At 42.7% G+C, this 16,576-nt stretch overlaps 1 protein-coding gene across 6 annotated transcripts in view; it reads left to right on the top strand.

Moving 5' to 3' along the window:
• The window catches only part of LOC129714375 (5'-AMP-activated protein kinase subunit gamma-2), a 376,688-nt gene extending 361,334 nt beyond the window's left edge, over nucleotides 1-15,354 (top strand). For 5 of the 6 annotated variants that reach the window (XM_055663955.1, XM_055663941.1, XM_055663965.1 and 2 more), the window contains 4 exons: nucleotides 4,174-4,211; nucleotides 8,090-8,236; nucleotides 9,968-10,061; nucleotides 13,728-15,354. In XM_055663955.1, coding sequence (XP_055519930.1) covers nucleotides 4,174-4,211; nucleotides 8,090-8,236; nucleotides 9,968-10,061; nucleotides 13,728-13,759 — 311 coding nt within the window. In that variant the 3' untranslated portion in view covers nucleotides 13,760-15,354. Of the gene's footprint in view, nucleotides 1-4,173; nucleotides 4,212-8,089; nucleotides 8,237-9,967; nucleotides 10,128-13,727 lie in introns of all 6 variants that reach the window. The other variant, XM_055663949.1, reaches the window with a different exon arrangement.
• The last annotated feature ends 1,222 nt before the right edge of the window (nucleotides 15,355-16,576 follow it).

The raw sequence follows: 16,576 nt of genomic DNA, 5'->3' as shown, positions 1-16,576 counted from the left end.
GCTTCCATCTTTCAGTTTGATGAAGGGTTCCGACCCAAAACATCACCTACCCCGTGCTCCAGAGAAGCTGCCTGACCCGCTGAGTTACTCCAACATTTTGTGCCTATCTTCGGTATAAACCAGCATCTGCAGTTCCTTCTCACACAAATGATGGGTGGATACAGGTGAGAGGAGGGTGAGAGTAGAGACGAGGGATAGAGATAAATAGAAGACATACGGGTGTCAGATAAAGAAAGGGGAGGAGTGAAATGTCAAGCCAGAGGGAGTGATATGGGTGGCAGGGGAAAGAGGAGAGAGGAAAATGGGAGACTTAGAATATTAAGTGAGAATAGATTCTGTCACCCCACTGATGCTGTCACAGTTGATCAGGCTGTGATGTCGCCAGGTGGCTGTACTCCCTGCTTTGGTTTTGTTGAAAGACTGGAGCCTAATGCTATCGGCTCCAGCACAATCTTGACTTTAGACTTTTAGAGATACAGCGCGGAAACAGGCCCTTCAGCCACCGAGTCTGTGCCGACCAGCGATCACCCCGTACACTAACATTATCCTACGCGCTAGCGACAATTTAAATTTTTTACCAATTAACCTACAAAACCATACCTCTGGAGGAAACTGGAGCACCTGGAGGAGAGCCATGTGGTCACAGGGAGACCATACAGACAGCACCTATAGTCAAGATGGAACCCAGGTTTCTGGCGCTGTAAGGCAGCAACTCTACCCCTGCGCCACTGTGCCGGCCACTCATTTGCTTGTGAGTCTAGTACAGGAGTGGAATAAGATCATCATAGTCTACACTGTTTGGCATCAGGCACGATATTTATCATGCTGAGTTGTTGAGGTCAAATTAAACTCTTCTTCAATATCATTGTAAAGAATCACTTGTGTCTGGCACGAGGAGAGGGACCTTGACCTGGAATGTTTTGATAGAATATTATTTATTTTTGTCAGTCTCCTATCATATTGCTTCAAATATAAATGATTTCACACACACGATGGTGGTTTCACACAGAGGGCGGTGGGAATTTAAACAAGCAGCCAGAGGTGGTAATTAAGGCAGGTACTAGAACAACATTTAGTTTAGAGTTTAGTTTAGTTTAGAGATACAGTGTGGAAACAGGCCCTTCGGCCCACTGAGTCCGTGCCGACCAGCAATCACCCATACATTGGGTCTATCCTACAGTCTAGGGACAATTTCTAGAAGCCAATTAACCTACCAACCAGCACGTCTTTGGGATATGGGAGGAAACTGGAGTACCCGGAGAAAAGCACGCTGTCACAGGGAGAACGTACGAACTCCACACAGACAGCACCCGGCCAGGTGGGACCAGTGTCAATCAGGCATCTTGGTTGGCTTGGAAAGTTGGGCTGAAAGACCTGTTTCCATGCTACATGACCCTATATCTCCTGTATAAAGCAAAGAAAGTGAATTTAACTCAAAACTTTGATTGGTACAGGTAACATTAATAAACGTGCACATTTAAAGATTCAAGATTTAAAAAAAATGAAAATTCATACAAATATGTGCGTTTGTATGTTGAGTATGTTGAGTTGATTTGTTTAGTTTATTGATACAGTGCAAAGCTTTTGTTGCATGCTAACCAGTCAGCGGAAAGATAATACATTATTACAATTGAGCCATCCACAGTATACAGATACATGATCAAGGGAATAACGTAAATAATGTATAGTCCAATCAAAGGTAGTCTGAGGGTCATTAATGATGTAGATAGGACTGCTCGCTAGTTGTTGGTAGGATAGTTCAGTTGCCTGATAACTGTTGGGAAGAAACTCCATGAATCTGGAGGTGAGCGTTAATTGTCGTCTATAAATTGCCTCTACTGTGTCAGGAGTGGATGCGAAAGTGGTCTAACATAGAACTCGAGTCAACGGGTAATCGATGGTTAGCATGGACTTGGTGGGCCGAAGGGTCTGTTTCTATGCTGTATCTTTCAATCAATCAATCAATTTTAAAAAATCACTAAAGACATTTTGAGCAATTGATTGGAAGACGATTTCTTGATAGGGGAGATAAAAACATGAATATTTCAACTCTGCTTGGATAAATTTCCTGAAGAATGTTGGTGAAAAATTAAAACTTTTGTTCAGTGTGCTAGAGACGTGATTATTCAAATGTAAATTGTTTTTAATAATTGGTTGACCATGATTTAAGATCTTTGTTTGCCCATAATACTTTGCATCATTTGAAAACAGATTAATAGTTCATTCGACTGGACATCCTGCTGCTTCAACTCCAAATATTTGTGTAGCCACAGTAAGAATTTGACTTGTATTTAGTCAAATAACCTGCTATGAGTCACTAAGTGAAGGCTGGTTGATCCCTTCCAAATAAGCAATTATCTTGGGTAATGCTCAGAATCAATGCTGATTTGTTTTCATCCCAGTATTGAGGTAAAACATAGAACAGTATAGCGTAGGTACCGGCCCTTCGGCCCACAATGCCTGTGCTAAACATGATGCCAAGATAAACCAACCTCAATTTCCTGCACATGATCCATATCCCTGGATTTCCTCAGATGGACACAAAATGCTGGAGTAACTCAGTGGTTCAGGCAAAAAGGATGGGTGACATTTTGGGTCAGAAGTCTTCTTGAGACGAAGAAGGGTTCTGACCCAAAACGTCGCCTATTCTTTTTCTCCAGTGATGCTACCTGACCCACTGAGTTAGTCCAGCATTTTGTGTCAATCTTTGATATAAAACACCATCTGCAGTTTATTCCCTCCATTTCCTCATATCTGTGTGCCTACCTAAAAGCCTCTTAAATTAATTGTATCTGCCTGCATCACCACTGCTTCCGTGCACCTACCCCACTCTGTGTAATAAAGCTTGCCCTGCACACCTTTAAACGTTGCCTCTCTCAACTCAAAGCTACACCCTCTAGTCTTTTAACATTTCCACCCTGGGGAACAAGGTTTTCACTGTCTACCCTATTGACCCCTCTCATAGTTTTATATACTTCTATCAGGTCTTCTTTTAACCCCGGGCATTCCAGAGAAAGCAACCCGAGTTTGTTCAATCTGTCTTTGTAGATAATACTCCCTAATCCGGACAGCATTCTGATAAAGATAGGCACAGAGTGCTGGAGTAACTCAGCAGGTCAGGCAGCATCTCCAGAGAAAAAGAATGGGTGACTTTTTGAGTCGGGACTCTTCTTTAGACGCGAAGAGAAACACCATCCATCCTTTTTCGCCAGAGTTGCTGCCTGACCTGCTGAGTTACTCTGGCATTTTGTGTGTTTTTTTTTTAAACCAGCATCTGCAGTTCCTTTTTTTTTTTTTTTTTTTAACATTCTGGTAAACCTCATCTAACCCTCTCCAAAGGTTCCGCATCGTTCCTGTAATGGGCGAACTAGAAATGCTCACAATACTCCCAAGTGCAGTCTAAGCAAAGTCTTACAGAGCTGCGTCTTGACTTCCTGGCTCTCCCATTCAGTGAAGGCAACATACCATACGCGTTCCTAACAGTGGGACATGCAGACTCTGCCACGCGTGGGGCAGGAGCTGGCAAGGAGGGTTAATTCTGAGGTGGCACACTCCTGTCATTTTCACTGACCTTCCACACGGGGCTGGATGTTCTTCCACTATTTGGAGTAGTCATTGACACGAATTCTCGGCATCGGTTTGGGTGTTGGATTTTTTCCCAAGTAAGTTTTGAACACCTCCTTGAATCTATCTCTGTGTCCGTCTGTTAATCACTGCCCATGATAGAGATTGGAACCGAGGCCCAGTTTCAGGCAACAGCTTTCCGATAAGCAATTCACTATAATGGTGCATCCTCTCCAGTCCAACACTCCAGCATTGAGGCCTTAATTACGTGAGACGGGCATAACTTCTATGGGAATCAGAAGAGGCATTTGAGCTTCCATATCAAGCTAAACAGTGCCTGAAACAAACGTAATCTATCCAACATAGACTATTGACACTTACGTTTTAGTGCCCTTTAAAACTACAGATGTATCTGTTGATTACATCTATTTACAGTTAGAATTAGTTTGAATGACATAACTAACTGCTCTATGTGCAACAAAAGCATCTTAAAGAATGAGGGACTTAAACTGTATAGTGGATCTGTACTTGGTAATTTTGAATAGGCAAATGAGAAATCTGTGGTCTTGGCATTGAGCATTGCAACTAATTTTTCTTTTTCTTTTACAGGGAAGGTTGTAGATATTTATTCCAAATTTGATGTTATAGTAAGTACAGATTAAATTCCTGCGTGTATCTTTAACTGCAGCCATTAATCATGTCATTATGAACATAATTAGCCAGTCATATTGACTGCAATACATTGTCAGGCAATACATGACCTTAGTTCTGACTTTAAATGTAACAGTCACAGTGTAATAAGCCTGCAATCTTTATCAGTTAGGGGTGGCTCATGTAGTTTGCCTGGTATCCGTGATGATATCTGAGCTGTTGATTAAATAATATTACTCAATATATTGCAAAAGTCATATGCGGTGGCTTCGTTTAGTCAGACCCAAGCTATACTTACAAAATTGTGCGTTTCCTCCGGGTGCTCTGGTTAACTGGCCACTATAACATTGCCCCTGGTGTGTAAGGAGTGGATGCAAAAGTGGGATAACATAGAACTAGTGTGAACTGGTGATTGATGGTAAGTGTGGGCTTGGTGGGCCGAAGAACCTGCTTCCACGCTGTATCAATCAATCAATCAACAATCCACATTCTCAGTTTCAGTCATCCCGCTAAAAAAATGTAGAACAAGATTACCAAAATACAAGCTAATTCGCTCAAAAATCCAGACACTTGGATGACCAGTATTGAAAAGAGGAAATAAACATGCTGGATATCTGTAATAAAAACAGCACTTGCACAGAGGCGCAGCTGCCTTACAGCACCAACGACCTGAGTTCAATCCTTCCTGTGGGTATTATCTGTACAGAGTTTGTACGTTCTCCCCGTGACCGACCGGGTGGGTTTTCCCCGGGTGCTCCAGTTTCCTCTCATACTCCAAAGACACACAGGTTTGTAGGTTAATTTGGCTTTGATAAAAATTGTAAATTGTCCCCAGTGTGAAGGATAGTGTTGGTGTACGGGGATCGCTGGTCGGCATGGACTCGGGGGGCCAAAGGGCCTGTTTCCACGCTGCATCTCTAAACTAAACTAAACAATCAGTGTGTCAAACAGGTTCCATTCGAATGGAAGATCATTAACCTGAAACAGTTTGCATTTGTTTCCACGAATACGTTCTGGCCTCCCTGGGTACATCACTCCAGCATTATGGCTATTCGACTAATGGAAACTCACCAAGGCACAATTGCAGATCACCACCCAAACAATTTGAGATGCGGAACATCTCCACTTCAGAACCATTGATGCCGACTGAGGCATCTACACCTGAGGTTGATGACCAGCTCCCTTGTTTTGCTGACATTGAGTGCGAGGTTGTCAATTGACACCATGCTCCAAAGCTGGGAACCTCGATTCCCTACTCCATCTCATCATGGTTCCAGATCTGGCCGGCTACGTTGGTGTCATGTGCACACTTGTAAATGAGAGCAGAACTTAGATGTACAGTCCTCAGTGTTATGGAGTTTACTAAGTGGCTGACTACTGGTATTGAGAATTATCATGGACGATGTTTTGTCACCTCTCCTTGCTGGTGGCTATCAGGGGAAGGTATTAGGAAGCCAAGCATCCAGTTGGACTGGAGTGTTGCTGAGTCTGGTTGAAATGATGGTGTTGAAGGCAGAGCTCATAGTTAATAGCTCAGGAGCTTCTTAAATGTTATTAGGATTCAAAGAAATGAAATCTCGTCCTACACACTACTAACATGGCGAGTAGATGCTTGGGGAATTGAGAGGTGTCTTGAAGTCTATGTGTCAGTAAGTAGAAAACCATACATCTAAAGCAAAGATAGGTGTCAAAGTTAATTAACTGTGTCAACCATTAAATAAAGAAACAAAGTTGATCACTTCTCTAAGCTAGAAGTGTGACGAAGAGTTCCAACCCGAAATGGCACCATCCTTTTTCCCCAGAGATGCTGCCTGAGCCGTTAAATTACTCCAGCACTTTGTGTCTATCTTCGGTATAAATCAGCATCTGCAGTTCCACCCCACGCATTTTGTCTGCTTCACTGCAAAATCTCCTCAATGCATGCCAATTTTGAAGACGTTCCCCTCTCTCTGATCCTCACTCATTGCTCCCCCTCTTTGATTCCTACTGCTTTCCTACTTTACGACAGTCTGAAGAAGGGTCTCGACCTGAAATGTCACCCATCCTATTTCTCCAGAGATGCTGCCTGACCCACTGAGTTACTCCAGCACATTGCGTCTCTCTTCTTTATAATTTCATCACTGTGTTGCCTTGTGCCTGCTTGTAACTATGTGGAGTAGAATAGTCATTGGTCTTTTAGCATCTCAAATATAAAATACTAATGAGTTTAGCAACAGGAGCACATTCTAGTAAACTCGTAGTCTTAGCACTGAAGTTGCAGGAAAAAAAATGTTTTCTATTTAAATGATTTAATCTGAGTTATTAGTATTTTAAAAATTACACAGAAGTCGTTTCAAATTAGTTGAGTGCAGACACGCGATGGGAATGAACAGATCTCGAACTCCCTTGACTTCTTTACTGATTGCATTTGCTAAGTAACGTTCGGAATTTGCTTTGAAGAACATTAGTTTAGTTTATTATTGTCACGTGTGCCGAAGTACAGTGAAAAGCTTTCTTGTTACGTGCTATCCAGTCAACAAAAAGGCTATAAATTATTGCAATCAAGCTGTCCACAGTGTACAGATACAGGATAACGGGTAAATAGTGCACCTTTCCCAAGGTACTTTGATGATTAATGTGATCAGTGATTTTCAGAAACATGACCGCATGTGTGCAATGTATTTTTTGTCGAAATGTTAAAATAGTTCAAATGTTTGCATTTCTTTCCACCTCCCTCTCATCACACCCACCACAGCAACCACACTCACTACTGTTAGCTTGATTATAGATTAGTACGGGTGTCAGGGGTTATGGGGAAAAGGCAGGAGAATAGGGTTAGATGGGAGAGATAGATCAGCCTGACTTGATGGGCCGAATGTCCTAATTCTGCTCCTATCACTTATGAACATGAATAGATCAGTGTATTTGTTTAGTTTAGTTTAGAGATGCAACATGGAAGCAGGCCCTTTGTCCCACCAAGTCTGTGCCGACCCGATCCCCTATCCTGCACACTAGGGACAATTTACAGAAGCCAAATTAACCTACAAACCTGTATATCTTTGGAGTGTGGGAGGAAACTGGAGCACCTGGGGAAAACCCATGTGGTCACAGGGAGAACAAACAAACTCCGTGCAGGCAACACCTGTAGTCAGGATGGAACCCGGGTCTCTGGCGCTGTAAGGCAGCAACTCTACCGGTGCACCACCGTGCCACACTGAACATCATGACTGTGCAATTGATTAGTGGTGAGCAGTGTCATAGCCAACACAGCGACTGTGTCCAATGATTTGACTAAATTCCTCAACAGGCTGCTGTGATGAAAGACTTGGTGAACATTGATAACATAGTTAAAGTTCTTAGGAAGTAGACATTTGGGATAAAGTTAACATTTTGGAATATGATGTGTGAGTAATTTCAATGTTATGGGGAGCAAGCTTGGGAAGTAAAAAGGAGTGAATGTGGAGGCTTAATTAAAGCAGATCCATAACTTCAGCACTGTATCACCCAACAACAAAGGCATGAAAAGCAAATCTTGATCAATGTCATCTAGCACTTCCTTTATTCATATTGACCTTAATTCCTTCAGGCATTTGATTATCTGGGGAGTTTTAGATGGTTATTTATTTCTACATTTAAAATTGCAAGTCACATTCCAGTTACTGATAAATAAAATTCCAGTTTGTTTTGATCTGCTAAGCATTTCTTTATTTTCTTTATTTTCAAATGATCTCACCCCAAGACTAAATTGACCAAATTAAGAGAAAAGTTAAAGCCGTTATTGAAAAGATCTAAATATAAACCAGCTGCAATTTCATGAGCTTTCATTTTTTTGAAAGCAAGATAAAGATATAAACATTGCATGTTAATGGAGTTTTGTTTCCCCCCCCTTGCTCAGAATCTTGCTGCTGAAAAGACCTACAATAACCTGGACATCACCGTAACCCAGGCACTGCGGCACCGCTCACAGTATTTTGAGGGGGTGGTGAAGTGTCACAGGCTGGAGACACTGGAGACAACGGTGGACAGAATAGTTAAAGCTGAGGTAAAGGCGTGGTTTGTGCAGCATTCACCGAGGAAACCTCCACACGTCCGTGCTGTTGCATTGCATGCAAGCCTGCTCCAGGTTTACACCAAAGAGAGACACAAAATGCTGGAGTACTCAACTGGTCAGGCAGTATCTCTGGAGAATATAAATAGGTGACGTTTTAGGTCGGGACCCTGCTTCAGACTGATGGTGGGGAGGTGAGAAAAATAGCAAATAGAGAGGAGGGGCAGGACAGAGCATACCAGTAATACAGACGAGGGGGTTATTTGCCTATCAAATAACTCTCTTTATCAAATATTTTTACCTATCAAATATGTATTTATTACCTATATATTTGCCTATCAAATAATCACCTTGCCTGTCTTCACCTATTATCGGCCATGCCCTGTCCTGCCCCTTCTCTCTCTCATCTTTGATTCCCGCACCTTGTACCTTGTACTTTCCGAAGAGTCCACCAGGGACTATACTGGAAGTTGGACAATTTTATACCGGACAATTTCTTTTTAAACATTTTTATCAAGCCAATTAACCTACAAACCTGTACATCTTTGGAATGTGGGAGGAAACATTCTTGGAAAAATACCACGCAGGTCAGGGGAGAACGTACAAACTCCGTACAGACAGCGCCCGTAGTCGGGATCGAACCCGGGTCTCCAGTGCTGCATTTTGCTGTAAGGCAGCAACTCTATCGCAGCGCCACCGATGACTGTTCCTTTACACTACAATCGGTCTGAAGAAAGGTCCCGACCTGAAACGTCACTTACCCGTGTTCTCTAGGGATGCTGTCTGACCTGCTTATTTGCTCCAGCACTTTGTGTCTACATTTGCTCAGTTGATTGTTTTTTTTTCCTCCAAATGCACTAATTACTCAAGTGGCGAAGAATGTCGTAGTGAGCAGTATAGTCTTCCCCACCCCCACCCCTCTCCACCTGTCATGTCACATTCTTGAAGCCCAGAGTGTGTGCGTTTTAAACATGGAAACATGGAATGTGTCTGGTTTGATTTTATGCAGGAACCAGACAACCATGCAGAATATGTTTAATGTGTGGCACCATAATTCATAACTTATGCATAGATTCATTAAAGGCGGCGCAGTGGAACTGTGGTAGAGTTGCTGCCGTACAGCACCAGAGACCCGGGTTCGATCCTGACCTTGGGTGCTGCCTGTACGGAATTTGTACGCTCTCCTGACCACGTGGGTTTTCTCCGGCTGTTCCGGTTTCGTCTTACACTCCAAAGACGTGCAGGTTTGTAGGTTAATTGGCTTCTGTGAATTGTCCCTAGTATGTAGGATAGAACTGGTGTATGGAAATCACTGGTTGGCGTGGGTTCGATGGGCCAAATGGCCTGTTTCCAATCACTAGCTCATTTTTTAAACTGAATTAGGCAACATTTGCATAACACCAAAAATTACTTGTTGACAGCAACAAAAGTGTGTTCTGGGGGTTCCAGGAGCTTCTAAACATTGCTGTGTGTTGTCCTCTCTTGAACCTTCTCCCTCATTAATTCTATTCGATTCTCAGGCTCTCTCTGTTTGACCCATCTTTGTTACAATAACAAATACGTTTAAGACCTTTGGAAATGATTTTTGTTTCACTGGAACCTGAGCCTTTGCCTAATCGTTTTGGGCGCTGTTGTCCTGGTAACTGGATTACATAGTGAAAAGTATTTTAATAAAACAAACTCTAGTGTATTTGCTGCAAACACCCTTCGCTTTCCTGCTTTCAGGTTCATCGGCTGGTGGTGGTTGATGAGAAAGAAAGTATTGTGGGAATCGTCTCGTTGTCTGACATTCTGCAGGCTCTTGTGCTCACGCCAGCAGGTATAGATGCGCAATATTCCTAATATCCTGGAGTCTGACCACTGACCCCTTCCTCTAAGCACTCAGGTAGGGTACACACCACAGCATGTTGTACTCACTAGTCTTGCTGAATCAATGTTGGCTGCTGAAATCCCTTTGCTGCCTTGCTGGTTAATTTAAACAGCCATTGGCATGACCAAAATGTAGCTGCTCTTTGCCTGTACGGTTTTGTTTTGCTAGCAGAGTGGAGATCAGAATTAAATGGGTAACTTGGTGGAGGGGGGGGAGGGGGGGGGGGGTTGAGACACCAAAGTCCAGCCTCCATGGATGACTAGCGCATTTAAATTGCTTGGGATCCAAGGTGAGATACCCAAATGGATTCCAAATGAAGGCGAAAGACACTGCAGATGCTGGAATCTTGAGCAAAACTCCAGGTGCTGGGGGAGCTCAGCAGGTCAGACTGATGTCCTTCTCACACTTTATGCATTCCACATTGGCTTGATGTAAGGAGTCGAAGGGAGATAGAGGAAGGTTAGTTTTCCCAATTAGAGGCCTGTTGCCAGTGGACTGCCGAAGGGTTCTGTGCTGGGTCTACTGTTGTTTGTCATCTATCGTAATGATTTGGATGACAATGCAGTAACGTGGTAAATACATTTGCAGATGACATCAAAACTGCTGGCATGGTGGACCATGAATGAGGAGAGCTGTCTAAGTTTACAAAAGGATTTGGGCCAACGTGGGAGGAGGGCCAAGAAATGGCAGATGGAGTTTAACTGACAAGAACAGAGTTTAACTCTGACAAGTGTGATGGATTTTGGCAAATCAAGCCAGGGCAGGACTTGCACAGTAAATAGCAGGGTCCTGGAGAGTGCTGTAGAGCAGAGAGGCTTGGGGCCACAGGTACATATTCCCTAAAAGTGGTGACACATGTAGACATGGTGGTTAGGAGAGTTTTAGTCTGCTTGCCTTTGTCAGTGAGGTTATTGAGTACAGGAGTTGGGACATCATGTTACAGCGGTTTGGGCAGCACAGCGGTAGTGTTGCGGCCTTACAGCACCAGAGACCTGGATTTGATCCTGACTGTTCTGTCTGTACGGAGTTTGTACATTCTCCCCGTGACCGTGTAGGTTTCCCCCCAGGTGCTCCAGTTTCCTCCCACACTCCAAAGACGGCAGGTTTGTAGGTTAATTGGCTTCAGTAAAGATTGTAAATTGTCCATCGTGTGTAGGATAGTCCCAGTGTACGGGGATCGCTGGATCAAAGGGTCTGTTTCCGTGCTGTATCTCTAAACTAAACTAAGCTGTACAAGACGTTGGTGAGACCCATTGGAGAGAATCAGATTATACGCTGAAGAATGTGCTTCATTCTTCTGGCAGAGGTAGTATGTTCTGTGCAGCTATCCAGTATCAATGTGAGAAATGCAGGGGACTGAGCTTGGCATTCACGCACCACTATATTGTTTAGATATATGCACCATACTACTCGACAGAAATACAATCAAGCTGTGAAAGTTGGTAAGGACTCTGTCCAGAAAACGCATTTTGCTGGCACATGCAGTTTGAGACATCGGCTTGCATGGAATCAATATAGAAACATGAACTGCATGTTCTGAAGTGCAACCATTCTGAGTGTACTGGAGCACAAATGTGATTTTTTAAAAAAAGCATGACTGGTGAAGCTGTTTGTGCATAGAATGCCCTGTTTATAGTTTGATCATTACCTTGCCTATTCCACAGTGTATGCCTTAATGACTTCACTTTTTCTTTATAGACCAGTGAGTCAGAACCAAAGTTGTGCAATTTTGCATTTACATTCCCCTGATAACGGTGATAGAGACAGTTTCCCCTGGCCTTCTCTTATCATTGAAAGTTTAGTATTACCCTTAGAGCCATTATTTTATAGAGCCTTTGTTATAATTCAATGGTCTAAATACTACATGACAAATTGTGCTGGACATGGCCATCATCTACTACCTCCTGATACTGTTGGACTAATCATAGATCCCAGAAGACTTGCTGGTAGTGTTGCTGCCTCACTGTGCCAGAGATCCACGTTCAGTCCTGACGTTGGGTGCTGGCTGTGACGAGTTTGAATTTCTCCCTGTGACTGCGTGGGTTTTCCCTGGGTGCTCCAGTTTCCTCCCGTATCCCATAGATGTGCAGGTTTGTAGATGAATTGGCCCTCTGTAAATTGTCACCGGTGTGTAGGGAGTGGATGACATAGAACGAGTGTGAACAGGTGATCAATGTTCAGCGTGGACTTGGTGGGCTGAAGGGCCTATTTCCATACAGTATCTCTAAACTAAATTAAACATGCTACCACAGCTGAGGTTGTAGAAGCCTGTCCTATTGTTTCTAATTGTCCTGATCAGTCACACAGCGCTTAAATAGTTTTAGATTTTTCTTCAACTTTAAAAAATAATAGTAAAAACACTGATTACACTCAATACTTTCAAAATAAAGAACAAATTCAAGGCGCCAACTTCACTATCCGAAGCCAGTGTGATCCTGTCAGCAAAGACTGCCATTCACCCTGGCACTGGCTCATAGCTCATAGCTGTGGTGTCGGTAATAATAAATATCCATGTTCATAAGTCATCAGAGCAGAATGAGGCCATTCGGCCCATGAAGTCTGCTCCGCTATTTAATCATTCTTGACCATTCTTCTGCCTTCATCCCGTAACCTTGACACCCTCACCAATCAAGAACCTGTCAATCTCCGTTTTAAAATAACCCAATGACTTGGCCTCCACAGCCGTCTGTGCCAATAAATTCCACACATTCAGCACCACAGATAAATGGCCTTATGGGGGAAAAATAGCTTTTTTTCCACTTTGGATTTCCATGGAAATGCATTGGCATTCAGTAACCCAAGTTTATTTAAACAGTGAATGTTTCGGTAATAAACATTTCCTTTTGATTCATTCCAGTTTAAAAACAACTTCTTCCACCTTGGCTGCTCAAATTTAACATTTGGAACCTTTAATTTCCCAGAACTGAGAAAAGTACAATTCTGCATATTCTGCAGTATATGTAGTTCTGCTTATTCAGTTATGCAGCACTTCTTACTATTGATTATTATTACTATGGTTTACTATTATGTAGTATTTATTTATTAATATGTAATTTTTGGACAGTAGGTAAATATTCAATTATTTAATGTTAGAAATTAGAGGTACTTGGATTTAAGTTTGTTTTCATCACATGATAACTTCATAAGTTCTAGGAGCAGAATTAAACCATTTGGCCCATCAAGACTACACCGCCATTCAATCATGGCTGATCTATCTCTCCCTCTCAACCCATTGTCCTACCTTCTCCCCATAACCCCTGATACCCGTATTAATAATTGTATATAATTTGTTTAATGTAGATCTCAAATATGAACAGCAACATGCCACATACTTTTTTGGTTTTCAATATTTACCTAAAAGGCATATGGTACAACCCAATGCCAAGCCAAAGGAGTTATTCAATGATCAAAGGATTTTAAAAAGATGAATTGTAAGGCTTATGGAGTAATTTAATTGTTCTAATTTTGGACTTTTTCTCTGATTCGGGTGACTGTTATGTTGCTTAACTAACCTGTATTGTGTCTCAGCACTTTAAAGATGCACGGATATGATTTCTACAAAGATGGATTTCCCTCTTGCTGAAAAACACATTAATTTCTCTTTGTATTTTGAAGGTTCTGTAAGAAAGGAAAGTATTTCAGAATGACAGATTACAATAGAACACAGAAGGTTGTTGACAAGAATGCTTGGAAGCTTCTTATTCTGTTCTGGGCCAGATGAACGCTGACGACAGCAGAGAAGAGAAGGCACAAGATTGTAAATCACGGAAGTGAAATGGTTTAATCAAACACTCTAGCTGGATCTGAAAAGTATTTGTGACAATACGTGACGCCAAACACACGCGATCTTGCTCACTGAATACCGTGGCAGATACAGCTGTAATGTTGCAGTTAAGACTTTGAAAGAATTTATTTTGCAAAAAAAAACTTAGCGACTATATCTGAAAGATATTTTTAAAATATCGCATTAAACCCAGAGCAATTTGAATGGCTGTTTTATTTCCGCAGGTTTATGAGTGTGTTGTTCATGGCATGGAGTGTAAATCAACCCACTCCATTGTGCGAATTCTCATGGAAAAGAACTCAAACTTAGTTTGGACCTGCACACACGTACACCACAATCCTCCAATTCAGTAGGAGCACGTAGTGTGAGAACTGTTAACTGTACTGTAAATAGGAAGTTATTGAGGGGGAAATGTGCCCGAGAAAGGTATATTTTTAGGTGTGTGAAAATGTAAAATTATGTTTGTACGATTGCACATTTAATTTTTTTTTGTAAATGATATTATTTTCATATGCTACAAGAATGGGGAAGGGTGGGGTGTTGTCCGTGTAAATGCACAAAGGCATGAAGGCGGCGGTTGATATAATGGGTTTGTGTGTTTGAAAGAGCGGAGGGGAGAAAGGGAAGTAAGTGCTTGCTGCGGAGCAGGTTTGTTGGGCATGGAAAGAAACACGTGTGGCAAAACTTTGTGAAAGTAATAATGCACTTTAAAAACATGGCCATTCATTGTGTAGCAAATCGACACAAGCGACGGGAAGGGACGTTCATGTCCCTGCTGCCCCACCCCCGAACCCAACTTACAAATCTGCAGTTTGTAGTTGGTGGGTGAAATGCAAACCTCACCCCCAGATCCTTGCGTAGATCAAAATGCCAACAAAAAAAATGTATTTGGAATGATTGCCATCACCTGTTAACCTGATATCGATGAGGGGAGGCTAGGCTTTGAATCTGGTGAGGTTTGTAGGCTATTCAATTAATCGTTTAGTTGACTCTGAATCTTGCATTCTCTTCCTTCTAGCCTCCCACCACTGCCCCCAAGAAATTAATCACTGGTGGTGATTCTGTAATGTCAGTGAATTCTATACTTTTGCTTTCGTAAGGATTGTGTAAAAAGTGAACGGGTGTGTGTATGACGGGAATGTGTCGTAACTTTGAACACCAAGCGAATAATGCCGTCCTCCTCTGTAAATGCTTTGAGTAGAGGACCTTTGAAAAGTTTGCTCAACCCAATATTACATTCTCGGCCTTTTGATCTGGGTTGATGAAGTTAACATCACGTAGTTGCAATTTAAGTGCCATTAAAATTATTCAATCAAAGTGATGTGAACTGATTCTAAATGTAGCTTATTCAAACTTTCTTGTATTATACTTTGAATGCTGTCCTGCATTACTTCAGTGCATTATGTATACAGTATTGTACATTGTTAATGTTGAATAAAGAAGGTTTAATTGCCAACTGCAACTGAATAGCACGTCTTGTTCTTCAGGTGGCCAATCTATCCACCCCTGACCGATGGGTGGGTGGTTATGACCATGCCGTGTTCAGATGGCTCTGCATTAGTTTAGGGCCAAGTGGCTCCATGGGACCTGTAGCGTCTCCTCCCGTGTGACCTTAACCACGAAGAACAAGACTAGAAATACTGTGGAGAAAACCAATCACTTCAGGTTTCCCTCTAATTGAGGTTCTGACGTGGATCAAGATGATTGTATCTTTATCATTCCTATAGCCGGATCCTGGAATTTCACGGAGACACAAGGAACTGCAGATGCTGATCTACAAAAGATGACACAAAGTGCTGGAGTAACTCGGCGGGTGAGGGTGCAACTCTGGAGAACGTGAATAGGTGACGTTTTGGGTCGGGATTCTTCTTCAGACCGATTGTGGTCAGGGGGTGGGGAGAAAGCTAGAAGAGAGGTAGAGGTGGGACAATGCCTGGCGAGTGATGGGTGGATACAAGTGAGTGGTGTCTTGAAAGGCAAATGGTTGGACAAGGGACAGAAGAGATGGAAAGTGTGAGATAAAGCTGGAAGAGATACTAATTGTGAAGGAATGTAGGTGAAAGGAGAATTGTGAAGGAATGGAATGGGAGAAATGAGTGTGAATGGGCATGGGGGGTGGGGGGGGGGGTGTTGTCCATAGATTAGTTACCTGAATTTGGAATACCTGAAATTCGGATAACTATCTTACTAACAACAACTCTCATTTCCGCCCCCCCTCCCTTCCCTGTGCCCCACCTGGTTTTGCACCCACTTTCTCCCCTTTGCCTCCCCCCAGTCCCCTTCCAGCTATATTCCTTCCTCTGGCTTCACAATTCACACCTCTTCTATCCTTATCTCATACTTTTTTGTCTTTTGATCTCTGGCCTTTGAATGACCATCCACCACTCCTTTCCTGTATCCACCTATCACTTACCAGGCTTTGTCCTGCCCCGACCTCTCCCAGCTTCCTCCCCACCCCCGCACAAGTCAGTCGGAAGAAGGGTCCCACCATGAAACATCACCTATCCGCGTTCCCCACAAATGCTGCCTGACCCGCTGATTACTCCAGCATTTCATGTCGGGAGGATAATTGGGCACTCGGCCCATCAAGTCTACTCTGCCATTCAATCATGGCTGATCTATCTTTCACTCTCAACCCCATTCTCCTGCCTTCTCCCCATAACCCTTCTCACCCTTACTG

This window comes from Leucoraja erinacea, chromosome 2, assembly GCF_028641065.1.
Source record: "Leucoraja erinacea ecotype New England chromosome 2, Leri_hhj_1, whole genome shotgun sequence".
Classification (NCBI taxonomy): Eukaryota; Metazoa; Chordata; class Chondrichthyes; order Rajiformes; family Rajidae; genus Leucoraja; species Leucoraja erinaceus.
This window is presented reverse-complemented; position numbering and strand designations above follow the sequence as displayed.